General features: G+C 43.9%; 2 protein-coding genes across 2 annotated transcripts; one reads left to right on the top strand and one right to left on the bottom strand.

The window, feature by feature from the left end:
* Positions 1-37: 37 nt before the first annotated feature.
* mrps11 (mitochondrial ribosomal protein S11) lies at positions 38-1,688 on the bottom strand. The gene is made up of 6 exons (XM_047041884.1): positions 1,521-1,688; positions 1,216-1,329; positions 1,023-1,121; positions 795-924; positions 508-573; positions 38-306 (listed from the first exon to the last, which is right to left on the bottom strand). Exons 1-6 carry the CDS (start codon positions 1,574-1,576, stop codon positions 199-201), a joined length of 573 nt encoding a protein of 190 aa, XP_046897840.1. The 5' UTR covers positions 1,577-1,688; the 3' UTR covers positions 38-198.
* Positions 1,689-3,376: 1,688 nt separating this feature from the next.
* Positions 3,377-5,400, top strand: mrpl46 (mitochondrial ribosomal protein L46). The gene is made up of 4 exons (XM_047042036.1): positions 3,377-3,909; positions 4,030-4,231; positions 4,637-4,807; positions 4,984-5,400. The coding sequence occupies exons 1-4, from the start codon at positions 3,643-3,645 to the stop codon at positions 5,229-5,231; spliced, it is 888 nt and encodes a 295-aa protein (XP_046897992.1). The 5' UTR covers positions 3,377-3,642; the 3' UTR covers positions 5,232-5,400.
* The last annotated feature ends 7,662 nt before the right edge of the window (positions 5,401-13,062 follow it).

The raw sequence follows: 13,062 nt of genomic DNA, 5'->3' as shown, positions 1-13,062 counted from the left end.
GAATTGTAACAGACAAGTCTCTACTGAAACTGTGAAATGATGTTGGCAATTAATTTAGTAATATGTGGAGATGTATAACAAAGATAAAACATACTGAAACACCAAAATGAAAGCAGTAACATAAGATAACATTTGTATTAGAATTTGGTAAGACAGATTATTGGGCCCCTGTCACCCTGCCCAGGTGGTGTGTGATATTTATATTCTTCTGGCTTTGCGTGGGCGGCATCCATTGTGCGGCACAGGGGTGTTATCTGTTATGGACACCACCTCCAGCCCTCCCATTGACAAACCCTTGATGGCAGACTAGAGAGGAGAGACAAGAAATCAAAGATGATTTAGACTAGGATATTCTTCCCGGATATCTTCTTCTTCAACATTTAAAGCTGTATTGTATAAGCTGCAAGAGCTTCAATTGTATGTGGTTAGGCTAACCAGCAATGACAGTGTGATGTTGACAGCTAGAGCTGTAAGGATAGTTATGTTAGTTAGGTTAAATGGACTCACCAGGCGTCCAGGGCCCAGACCTTTCACAGATACGCGGATAAACGTGACCCCTTTTATTGTGGCTTTCTGCTTAGGAGAAGGCAAGAGGATGACATTTCAACAAAACATATTAGATGATGGTTCTTTACCAATTTTTAAAGAAAATCAAATTGTAGTACATAAAAACAATTTTGTAACAAACATTTGAAAGCCTAACTGCCTTCAAGTGGTCATACGTTACATAACATCTCATTAAATTACATGACAATTATTTACTTGCATAATCAATGTAATGATGCACATCTTACCGCTGCAGCTGAGATGCCTGCTGTCTGAGCAGCAATAGGTGTGGACTTCCTTGCATTCTTGAAGCCCTCGGTGCCACAGGATGTCCTAACCATGTACTGGCCCTCGCTGTCAGTCACCTGGATGTGGGTGCTGACACAGGCAAGCACGCACACACAACATTTATTATCTCCCCATAACTCACTCATGATCATTCCATTCACCAATCTACAGTATGTGTGTTATCTTACTTATTATATGTGGATTTGATATGTGCGATAGGCAACTCCTCAAACTTCTTCCCACCCCATCTCAATGAAGTGTCTTGGCCCGGTAATGGAGGATAGTGACTGCGGGGTGAGGTAAAATAATAGTTATTGGCTTGAAATGGCTATTATGGTTATTGGCAATATGTTCCGATGGTGGAATGTGCGTTAACGTTACCTGAACTCTTTTGAACTGTTTGACTTATTGGATTCGGTGGCAATGGATGTTTGCGCTGTCCCCTGCAACCTGACAGCGCTAGTGCATACTGCTCGCTGCAGACCACCCCCTAAACTGAAACACAATGTCGCATCATTACACGTATGCATTAAGCGCACATGCACACGTTTACAAATTGTTTATTAAACTTATGTTTAGATATGTCAGAAATGCTAGGAAAAATGCATGGCTTAACTGCTATACGCTATTTCTAACGTTTGCTAGCTAATCTAGATTTCAGATCAAATACAAAACGAGATACTTACATGAAACCCCCTACAGTCCTTGTATAATTTAATAATAAACAGTTTAATGTATACATGACGCCTTTATATAGAAAGATATATTTAAGCTAGAAAGCTAGCTGGTTTACACAACAAGGTGTGACATTGAGCTGTAGGGTGGAAGCCACTCACTGGAATCACATTTCCTGTTCTTTTCTTCAAAGTATTTCAAAATAAAAGTAAATAGACAAACAATTTTTTATATAATGCCTTACGTCGCCACTAACAATAACAATAGAGGCCTGGGGAAAAGACTTTAAAAAACTTGCAAAACGTTTGTGTAGCTTATGTAGCTTGGGTAACCTTCTGTATAAATGATTTCATTTTATTATGTCATAACTATGTACATCAACATATGTGTTTACTACGGTGGCCCTGAAGTGCAAATGACACCCCCTAATATGAGTACATCCCCCAAATGAAAATACTCCCCCCCAATACGAGTCAACTCCCCCCAAATCGGATGACTTGTTCACCTCCCCCCAAAAATGAAAATACTCCCCCCCAATACGAGTCAACTCCCCCCAAATCGGATGACTTGTTCACCTCCCCCCAATACAAAAACGCGCTCCCCCCCCAATACGAGTCAACTCCCCCCAAATCGGATGACTTGTTCACCTCCCCCCAATACAAAAACGCGCTCCCCCAAATGGAAAACGACATTACATTAACTCAAAAACACATTACATTAACTCTGAACGGAAAGGGTAGGTACTACACTTTAGCGCTGATTGGATGCAGTAGGATAACTGACAAGAAATAAGAAATTGATTGACAGAAGTACAAAATGCAACAGCCTGACAGAGTTACGTGCACCAGGACATTTATTTGGGTATCGAAGCATGTAGCATAGGCTATGTATGCAAAAGCATAAATTGCGTGTTAAACGTAAACATCGATAGCCAAACAACTAGTCCACGTAACTCTGTCATTATCATAAAATAATCGTTTTGATTTGAAGGAAAGAGGAAACATTAATGTTTACAATTCAGAGTCATTACACTACTCTTTATTTTAATCAGGGTAATTCCTATGAAATAATCTTAGATCTGCTGTTAACGTTTCACAATATAAGTAGCCTAGCCTATGCGCACGCTAAAAACGCAGTTGAAGGAATCAGGACTTTTCAGAAGAAAAAACTAATAGTCCACTACAAAAGTATGAAATACCACAATGACAGAGTAACGTGGACCAGGATAGTAGTTTGGCTATCGATTTTTACATTTATCTCGAAATACTTTTGCCTAAGAAGCCTACTATTTGCTACATTCTTCGATAGCCAAACAAATGTTCTGGTGCACGTAACTCTGCCAGGCTATTGCATTTTGTACTTCTGTTGATCAATTTCTTATTTCTTGTTAGTTAGCCTACTGCATCCAATCAGCGCTAAAGTGTAGTACCTACCCTTTCCGTTCAGAGTTAATGTAATGTGTTTTTGAGTTAATGTAATGTCGTTTTCCATTTGGGGGAGCGCGTTTTTGTATTGGGGGGAGGTGAACAAGTCATCCGATTTGGGGGGAGTTGACTCGTATTGGGGGGGAGTATTTTCATTTTTGGGGGGAGGTGAACAAGTTATCCGATTTGGGGGGAGTTGACTCGTATTGGGGGGGAGTATTTTCATTTGGGGGACGTACTCATATTAGGGGGTGTCATTTGCACTTCAGGGCCACCGTAGTTTACACCTGGTTCTATTTAATAATACGATATAATGGCATATATAATAATATATACAATGGTGTCAACCAAGCTAACTGGTTGATGCGAGAACACGAAATGCACCACCGATTTCCCACTTTTACGCGTCTCAGACTCTTATTCTTAAAACCGGAAATGTTATTGACGACAGTTTCACTACACATTGGTGTACTGACGCTAATCCGGAAGACAATAATTGTATACTTTAGGGGATGGTAAAATATAGTAGGCAGGCTACTCTGTAATAATTTACAAATATTCAGAGATTATATAAAAACATATGATAGACGCAAGCAACATTGCCCTGCCGAAATATAGAGTACGTTTATCTCCATGTACCCCCCTTTTGACAGAATAATCTCACCCTAACACCAGAGCATTGTGGGTACCACCACAGAAAGAAACCAAAATGGCAGCCCCCTGCGCAAGAATGGCAACGCACCCTTTCTGCCAATTTATTACAAATGTTGGCCAGACTCGGTTGACGAAGACATGTTTTCGTAAAATATCTTTCAATTACCCTGCCCGTGTTGCGCTTCAGACCCAAAACACAGTGGGAAACGTCGCATCAGCGTCACCATGGAAGTTAATGGGAGCCGTGTGCTTGCAAAGGTTGCCCGTCACATCTCAGAAAAAAAGCCCTATTGAGGATCAATTTGCAGAACTCATGCTGCAGGTACAGTATACCATACACAGTCCTGCATCAAATTCATGCGCATATACATTGGCTATGTAATAGCCACAATGTCAGACGGAATTTAGTTAGTAAAATACTTAAAACAGTTATACGTTTCAGTTGGAGCTGGAGAGAAGCATGATTTCCAGGCACGAGCTGAGGCTTCACGAAGAGGCAGAGCGATTGAGTCGCAAACAGGCTGATGACTATGATTCCGATGAAGAGGCGAATTACGGTGCCGAGGAGATCGTCACTGCTCAGGACCTGGAAGACTCCTGGGAACAGAAGCTGAAAGGCTTCGAACCCACCCCAAGAGACACAGGTCTGTGTAACAAGTCAACTTTAAACTCATCCAACTCAACTCGCTGTCAACATCCACCACTCATAGCCCTGTCACAATATTAAATTGAACCAAATCTAACTTCACTTGATGGGCAAATGACCATTACATTGTATTACAGTATGTACACCCACGCTTAAAACTGTCGAGCCATTGCACTTCAATGGCTCACTACCATATAGGCTGAAATTTTACTGAGGTTTGAATCCAGTCCAGACCATTTTCTGCATATCGTCTATCTATTTCCCTTACATGTCCTGTGTTTCTTCACTATCCATCCCAAAAAAGCAGACATTTCCACTGAAAAAAAAAAAAAAAAGGTACCACAATGTATCCCAGTGCTCTAGACATACACACTTTATTTGACCTGTAAACTAACTTCTTCAGCTAGTGGAGAGGAGGACCCAAGAAGTATGAGTCGTTATCTTGCGGACAGCTTAGTCCTGCTGGTGGAGCAGACAGTCGGCAGTGATAAGTTGTGGCTCCTACCTCAACTGCAGTGGGAGTCTGGAGAAACCCTGAGACACACTGCAGAGAGGGCCCTTGCTAGCCTGCCAGGTTAGTCAACGGTTCATTCTTCTTTAAAACTTTCTTTGATGTCCTCGAGAGAGTCTTTCAAATATTATGTGTTTATTGTTGTTTTAAAAAATTGTAACACTTACCAGTCAATGTGCTTGCAACTGTAGTTTATTAGCGTGAGTCTAATAAGAAAAATACATTTTTAATGATTACAGAATCCAATTTCAAAGCAACGTTCCTTGGCAACACCCCCTGTGGAGTTTATAAGTACAAATTGCCTAAAGTTGCTCAAACGGAGAGCAATGTGGGAACAAAGGTGTTTTTCTTCAAGGCGATCCTGTCAGACGGCAGTCTCGCGTCAGCTACAAAAGGACCTTTCATGTGGGTAAAAAAGAGTGAACTGCAGGATTATCTCAAACCAGCGTACTTTGAGAAGGTCAATCGCTTCATCATTGGCGTGTGATGGAGAGGCTGTCCATGGAGCAGACGTATATCTTTATAACAGCCACCGGAAATTATATTCAATCACCCATAGCAACTGTTCAGAGCCCCCCGCCCCCACCAATTCAACAACTTGTGTATCTCTGTACTATACGAAATAAGATATGATTAAAGTATTACCATTTTTTCAATGCACTGTGTTTGAGTGGTATCGATATTGTATTGGTTTCAGGTTTTATAGTGTTTTTCTTTTGGGGGGGGGGGGGGGGCTCATTCCCCAAAATATTTTTGCAATGTGTGACATTTTCTGTTTCTCCACTTGAGAGCAGTAGTTATACAGGGAGAGTCAAATAAATACAATTGCAGCTCCTCTATTCAGTTGAGCTCTAAGAAAAAACAGAGAAATAAATGTTATGTCACCGATAGTTGAAATAAAAACATTCTTCCTTCATCTGATGCCTTTTAAATAACTGAATTTTTACCTAAGTGCAATTCTGTGTTCCAAACCCATTCTCTTTTAGAAGCAACTTGTATTAGCTATTTGTGTCCGAGGACAAGGAGATTGTCATAAATGTTGAAGGTACTTTTTGGTTTGCCACAAAAAAATCTAATGCTTGCTAAAAGCCTCTAGCTAAGTTGCCATAATGACCAAACGACCCAGTGATTGGATGATTGTAGGTGCATGACAGTTCTAAGAGGCTGGTGTTGTTCTAAGGTCACGACTAACGGACAGGGCCATTTAGAACTGTCAGAGAATTCAGTCTCCTCTGTGTTGCAGCCAGAGGTGGGTAGATTACCGTTGGTGCCTGAGGCAAAGTTTACTGAGAAAAATAACCTGTCACCTTCATGACAGCAAGTCCAACAAGCGCTTTCTTCCATGTCTTAAATAAACAAATTATCATAAAATAACCTGGGGGTAAGGTTCAATCAACATTGAAAAATACAAATCAAAACACATTTCTTCATTCTCTTCGATCCTCTCTTTCCTGGAGTCCCCCAACACAAATCCCAAGTGAATCAGTGGGTTACAGGAATACAACTGTTCATGACATTCCATTAACCCAGCATAACACATGTGAAAACACATAACAGAAGCAACACTTCCTGCTAGAACAGGGCTGCCTGCAGGCTCAGGCTGGCAGGGCTGTCATCTGGTCCTCTGCTGCAGGGAGGGAGGCGTCATACTGTACTGGACGGGGTGTGACATCCTCCCGCGCAGCAGCTGTGAGCCATCTGATTCTCAACCCTGTACTGTATCTAGCAGAGAGGCCAGAACCAGGGCATACTGAGCTCCATCGACGTGGATCTGCTCCAAACACCTTTGTCCTGTGGCTTATATGATTGTCATCGGATGGGGGGAAATTCCTTGGAGTACCTTGGACAGTACTGCCCCTTGTTCAAGGTTCCTTCCTTATCACCTGGGCTGCAGATGAAAGTGTAGCACCAGCATGAGTGATCAGAAAAACGAGAATAAAGAAACAAATCATAGGAGGACATTTTTCTTCATGGAACTTTCCATGGTAGACATTTCTTATCTACCTAATTTGAAAACTGTAAATCATCTTTTGTCATCGCACAGCACAAAAATAGAAAACGTCAAACACATTTTTGCAGTGAGTAGGGTAAACTGTCCAAAGGCACAGGTCAGGTACCTTGCCTGTCTCTTTAGAATCTTGAATCGATGACAACCATCAGCAAGGGCAGACTGCTTCCCACTGCTCCCTTCCTACGAGGACCCGCCTGTTAGGCTCTCCTCCATACTGCATGCACAGGAGGACAAGCATGACTTCACACCACAGGTCCCTCCCCCCACCACCCTCTACTGTCCTCTGTTGTGTGTGTGTTTGTTTGTGTGTACACTGCGTGCATATGCTGGAGGTTGACAGACGCTAGCTCGCAGGACGACCCCTGAACTCTGCAGGCCGGATGTGTCGCCCACTTGGCAGCGAATCACATGACGGGAGCTGTCAATCGAACAGACTGGTAGTGGGGGCGTGAGGGCACCTCCCACAGGGTGAGAGAAGGCACCAAGGCGGAGTTGATCCCTGTACCCGATGGCAGGCTGATCCTAGAACCAGACGGACCTGAAACCCAACACATACACACACACACCCTTCACCTCCCGGGTCACTGTTAGCATATGCTCAAAGAAAGGAGCATCCCTTTGAGATTTTCAGGAGAGCTTTGTAGAGCACAAAGGACGGCACCTTCTCTGTCAGTTCATTTCCGAGATCATAAAAAAGCCCAGAGAGAAATGAAACGGTGTCTAACAGTGATAAATTTGACATTTTGGCTGAGGTACGATCTACAAAGGGTATCCTTCCAGAGGCCTTTATAAAGGCGATCAATGGCTTTACAGTGGATTTTGAGTTGAGTTTTTCCTCCAGACTGATAGAGGCCTCCTGGGGAGTGGGGACACCAGCTGTCACAGGTGGCCGGAACATCTGGCTAAATCTTAGAAAGTCAAAAGTTTTGTCCGGAGGTTGCTGAAGGATGATTTTGAACACAGTGTCATGTCATGTTTTGGAATCTCACTTGTGTGGTCCAGCTTCATTTTGCGTCATTGTTTCACTGTGTCTCTTCATCTTACTCAAACGTACTTTGTAGTTAACACGAATGGGCTGTGTGTGTGTGAGGGGGGACTAGAAATAGGAACAGCCCTCTGCAGACTTTCCTCCGTGTCAGATGATGGCAGAGTGGGCGAGGTCTTCAATTGTGCATGATATCTACCCTCATTAGGACCGTGCTAGCCCAGAGCTGAAGATCAGCACCTTATGCAAGATGTCTGCAAGAGCTCCACCTCCACCAGTTGTAACCTCTCTGTCTTAGCTTCTCTGTTAATGACAATTTCCAAATATTTTTTCAGTTGATGTTTTTACACTATCCTTACTTTTCGAGCTATGACCTAGGGTAAAAGTGCCTGGATCCATTATTATTTATTTGTCTACCCAACTTGTTCCCCCCTTCCCCCTATCCAGATGAAGAAATTACACTAGAGGTTGCTGAGCAGACACTCTAAACAGAATCCCTTTTCAAATTAAATTTAAATGACCCCCTCAGCTCATAAACAGAGGGTCTCCTGACAGCTAGATTCATAATTCAGTGCTGAGCTAGGGGCTGGAGGGCAGTGAGGAGGGGTAAAATGGAGAGAGATGCCTCTAAATGGGGTGTTTGTTTGCTCCTAAACTCCTTTATTGGCCACAAGTCCAGAGCTCAGCATTGTGGTTGAGAAGAGGGCAAGGCAATTAGCTGACCGAAGCTTTTAGCTTCCATCTCCCCATCCCCTCCATAACCAGACCACAGTCATGTGATCTGGGGTGATGGAATGGAACGTCATGTCCATACATGATGTGGAAGTGAAGTTTTTGTGGCAGAGTTTTCCATTTAGAAGGAGCTGTAGGAAATACGAGTGTCTGTGTGTTTGTGTGTGTGTTTGTGTGTGTGTGTGTGTGTGTAAGAGAGAGACAGAGCATACGAAGGGGGTTCACATTTCAATTAAGAGAAAAAGAGAAGACAAAGGGGTGGAAAGAAGAATCTTTCACCAAAATACTCCATTTATGACACGAAGTGAGATATAATCGTGTAATAACCTCTGCACCTGCGTCAGCACATTCATCTCTGAAAGCCAGGAGAGCACAGCCAAGATAGGCTCTCTCTCTTTCCTCGGCGGCAGCAACAGCAGCGGACGTAACAGACAGACTCACAGTCACACCCTTCCAGCGGAGAACAGACCAGTGTAGGCCCTTTGGCTGGGCCCAGAGCACCCTTTCTCAGTGTACCATTACCTGTTTTAATAGCAGGTGATTTGTCGTCCTCCATAGGTTCCCTTTCTCTGGTGCAGCGTTGATGTAGGTTTGTGAGTGAGCTCTATTAAAAAGTCATTAAAGCCGCAAGAAAGCAAGGAAGGCTTGATCCTCTCGGCGAAAGGCGCCTTTGGAAATTGCTCCATCCATCATAATTACACATACTGGACAGTGGAACGAGGGGCAGGGGAGTGTGCCCTTCCCCCTCCTCCTCCTCCCTGACCTGGCTGAACAGGATCTGAATGAGAGTTACAGCAGGGTGTGAGGGTGTGTTGGTGAGTAAGTGTATGTCAACTTGACTGGCATCAACATCAAAAGGGGTATGAGTCGACCCCTGGGTCATCGCCCTGCTCTGACCTTGCAAGACCAGCAGTTCTCTTAGACAGGAGAAAACTGTTGTCACAGGCTACTTGACTTATTCACCCCATGACAAAATACTGCAGTTATGTGTCAGTCATGTATCAGGCAGCAGACAACATACACAGAAAAAGCATGCAGCCTGTACTGGAACTGAGTGTTGTGTCCGTCACTTCATAAACGGAGTGACTAAGTTAAGTTGAGTTCTGGGTTTTAATAAGTATGATCAATCTGCAGATTGGGAGAGAAAACCAGACCTCTGACAATAAATGACAACACAACACCAGGCTGAGGTCTCAATCATGTCTCTCTCAGCCAGAGGACCATCTTTTATAGGGCACAAGAATGTAAACATAGATAGTGACAGTCCGGCAGTTATGACGTTACAACAGTCTCAGAGAAAGAGATTCCCAGCTCCCAAACCATGACCACTCTCAGACTAGTGAGATCATAGTTGGAGCTCTCCTCGAGGGACGTTTACCCAGTAGTTTCTCCTGACCCCATCTATTAACCCTGACACAAAATCTACTCTTATTAGTAGCAAGCTCACATGAGAACATGTTAACTAGTAGTATCCAATGGCTAGTTCTATTGATTAATGAATAATGTAAGCACACAATAAATCCCATTTTCTTCCACAGAACACACTACAGACCTATGGTTTATTGTGATGTCATGTGATCATACTAACCGACTTTGACATGATGTAAAACAACACACCCCAGGCAACATTGCATCTCACAGCATCATGTCATTGTATTTTAACATCATTTCTTAGTATTCATCAGTGGTGTTCTCTATCCCTCCTCTCTCTGTCCTCAGATCTATGTTCTGGACAGATGCCTACTGTATGGGCTGTGAGTGATTTAACTGTCTGTGCCATGCCATGATTCCCTCTGATCCATGGCCCCTTCACCCCCCACCATCTGTGCCCCCCCAACCCCATCCCTGTACCCGCAGGCACAATGACAATCTGTAGGTGTGTGTGTGTGTGCAAGAATATGTGCCTTTGTGGAGCACGCTAACGAGACACACAGAGAAATATAGTCGTTATTGATGGTGAGCGCCATCGACACACCACAATGACTAACTGGGGATACAAGCAGTGTGTGACATGCACACCTGTTTGCACTAGCAACAGATCCTGAGAGGCACTGAGACTGCTCTGTTTGTTGATGCTACTGAACCAGACTCTTAGGAGGTCACACTGAGAAAAACGGGGCGTGTTCCTGTGCATTCGTATTTCTCCAGTAGGTTCTGTACCTTGGTATTACTTGTCAGTGTGTCCTGAATTGGTCGTGCATCAATTGGTATGGATTCTGTATCTGTGTGGGAGTTTCCTACGAGTGTTGTGTGTATTATGTGATTGTGTGTGTTTTGTAAGTGTGTGTGTGTGTGCCTGAGTGTAGTAATGAGCGGCTGGTGTCGAGTTCAGCAGCACCCAGCTGGTAGTGTGGGCTCCCGTGTTCCCTGGGTGATGTGGGCGCCATGGCCCATGTGCCCTCCCCTAACCCCACCCATCAATCATATGGCTGACAGCCATGCGAGCCTATCAGGGGCCCCCAGGAAGCATGCATCTCCTGCTCCCAATGATGGATGACTATGGAGGCTTCAGGACTGAGGGGGGCTGAGGTCTATGGAGTGTGAAGTTAGAAGAGGATACAGAGGGATCAGTTTGTGTTACATGTGCTATGAGTCAAAGTCTAGGAAGTAGGCTAGGATGTAAAGGCTCGTCACACCATACCGTTCTGGTTAACGTTCTCTGAAAGTTGTAATCGTTCAATTCCGAGCGTTCGAGGGCGAGGTGGACACATCTGGCGTGTGAGTAACGTGTGACTATGACGCATGACTAGCATGGGACTGACGCATGAGGAGCGTGTAACAGCGACCATGTAAGACACCCCTGAAAACTATTAGCGTGTGACGACGTGTCACTGGGTCGCAACGACGTGTGACGAAAGCAAACAATGAAAACAACGTTTGCTTTCGCAAACGATGAATAACAACCAAGTAACGCTAGGGTAACGACTGACTAACGATAGCCAAACGCGTGCAACATTAGTCAAACGTTCCATAAACGTTCTTCAGCGTTATCCAGCATTTAAAATTAAACGTTGAAGAACGCTGGTCTCCATGAGAACTTTTGTGCATGTTCAAAACTTTTTTTTGGACCAGCGTTCTTCGACGATCACCGTCAATTACCGCCGATTACCAGCGTCACCAGCGTCCACACAACGCTCTTCTGGCGCTATACCAGCGCTATACCAGCGACCATAGACGATCACCAACGTTTCCTCTAACGTTATAGAACGTTGACCAGAACGTTGTGGTGTGACGGGGCCTTAAGTTAGGATACAGGCTGGCTTGGTTTTGGTGTTGTGTACCCTGTAGAGGTAACTACATGTGCATTTTTCTGAGGGTGATAACATGCATTCACAGGTCTGTAGAACAGCCCATTCTACATGGATCCACTTTCACGTTCATGCATGGCAGGGTAGAGTTTGCCTCATATCAGCAGTACGTCTATTGATTATAGACAGAAGTGTTATTCTGTGCCTCTGTGAGTTTTCATAACGACTCCAGGTCTCCCAATGAATACACCAGTACTCCCCTGAGTCCACTTTCACTTTATCTGAGTGGTTGCACTTTTGTCCATGGATTTCCTTGGCTATTTCTTTTTAACTAGCTTGTAAAATGTAAGATACAATATCTATCCCAGATGACCAGCTTTCTAAATAACCCAAAGCAGTGAGATTCCGTCAGTACATTTATGCCAACAGACCAAATCAGATAAAGTGTTTCTCCATTACCATGTTTACTCTTGGGAAAGCAATGATAAGAGGGTGAAATAAAAGCTACGTGATTTGATGTTTTGGTACTGCAGTGTTTGCATTATGCAATTACTGTAACGTTGTCTTTTCTAATCAGTCAATGTGTTCTAGCAATGTTTTAACTTGAAAGATTTTCGAAGAACATTTATTTTCCTGCATCAGCAGGAATAGCCAAGAAAGCCATATATGTTGTTGCAAGCATTAAATGGCTAATGACCACAAAGGAACAGTTACAACTTGTATTTCTACGCAGTACATTAACTGCTCCAGAAAACTAGTACATTTGCTAAGTGGATCTATTATTAGCGTCTGATGTCTGGTTTACATAGCGTTAACAAACCTCACACAACAACATGTAATGCCCTCAAGCCTGCTTTATCCTCATGGCGATTCAAACATAATATAGATCCCATCACCTCACATGACATCCCATACATTAGTTCATCTTGAATTTTGTGTTGGGGAAAGCCAAGACAGAGACCGTGAGGTTAAGACTGGTGACCGGTGGGGATCTCATTCTATTATGACTGTAACTGTTAGCTGCTCCTGGCATTCTCTAATCCCTGCTCTCCTCTCTGTCCCCCCCCCACACATTCCCTGTGGTGTGGGGGGTTTGAGCTGTCAGGACCTGCTTGGTCGTCGGTCTGCCTACGCTGAACCAGGTCGTCACCCGGAATCCAGTCTCCATGACGGCCAACAGCGAGTTTCCCGGTCCCATCCAACGTCTATAAAGCCGAACAATGGATTTTGGTGTTTCAAAACCCATTGACACTGTATGACTATGTTTAGCTTGTGTTCTGCTCCTCTCTCTTACCAACCGTCTCTGGAGGAGGGGATCCCTCTCTGAATTGCTCCTCCCAAG

This window comes from Hypomesus transpacificus, chromosome 19 (assembly GCF_021917145.1).
Source record: "Hypomesus transpacificus isolate Combined female chromosome 19, fHypTra1, whole genome shotgun sequence".
NCBI lineage: Eukaryota > Metazoa > Chordata > Actinopteri > Osmeriformes > Osmeridae > Hypomesus > Hypomesus transpacificus.
The sequence above is the reverse complement of the archived record's forward strand: the minus strand, read 5'-3'. Positions and strand labels throughout refer to the sequence as shown.

Coding starts and splice junctions, on each gene's coding strand:
- mrps11 (XM_047041884.1), bottom strand. CDS start 1,576: ATGTATACATTAAACTGTTTATTATTAAATTATACAAGGACTGTAGGG. Junction 925..1,022: donor ATCAAATCCACATATAATAA/GTAAGATAACAC, acceptor TGCCTGTGTCAG/CACCCACATCCAGGTGACTG. Junction 574..794: donor CAGGCATCTCAGCTGCAGCG/GTAAGATGTGCA, acceptor TCTCCTAAGCAG/AAAGCCACAATAAAAGGGGT.
- mrpl46 (XM_047042036.1), top strand. CDS start 3,643: ATGGCAGCCCCCTGCGCAAGAATGGCAACGCACCCTTTCTGCCAATTT. Junction 3,910..4,029: donor TTGCAGAACTCATGCTGCAG/GTACAGTATACC, acceptor TATACGTTTCAG/TTGGAGCTGGAGAGAAGCAT. Junction 4,808..4,983: donor GGCCCTTGCTAGCCTGCCAG/GTTAGTCAACGG, acceptor TAATGATTACAG/AATCCAATTTCAAAGCAACG.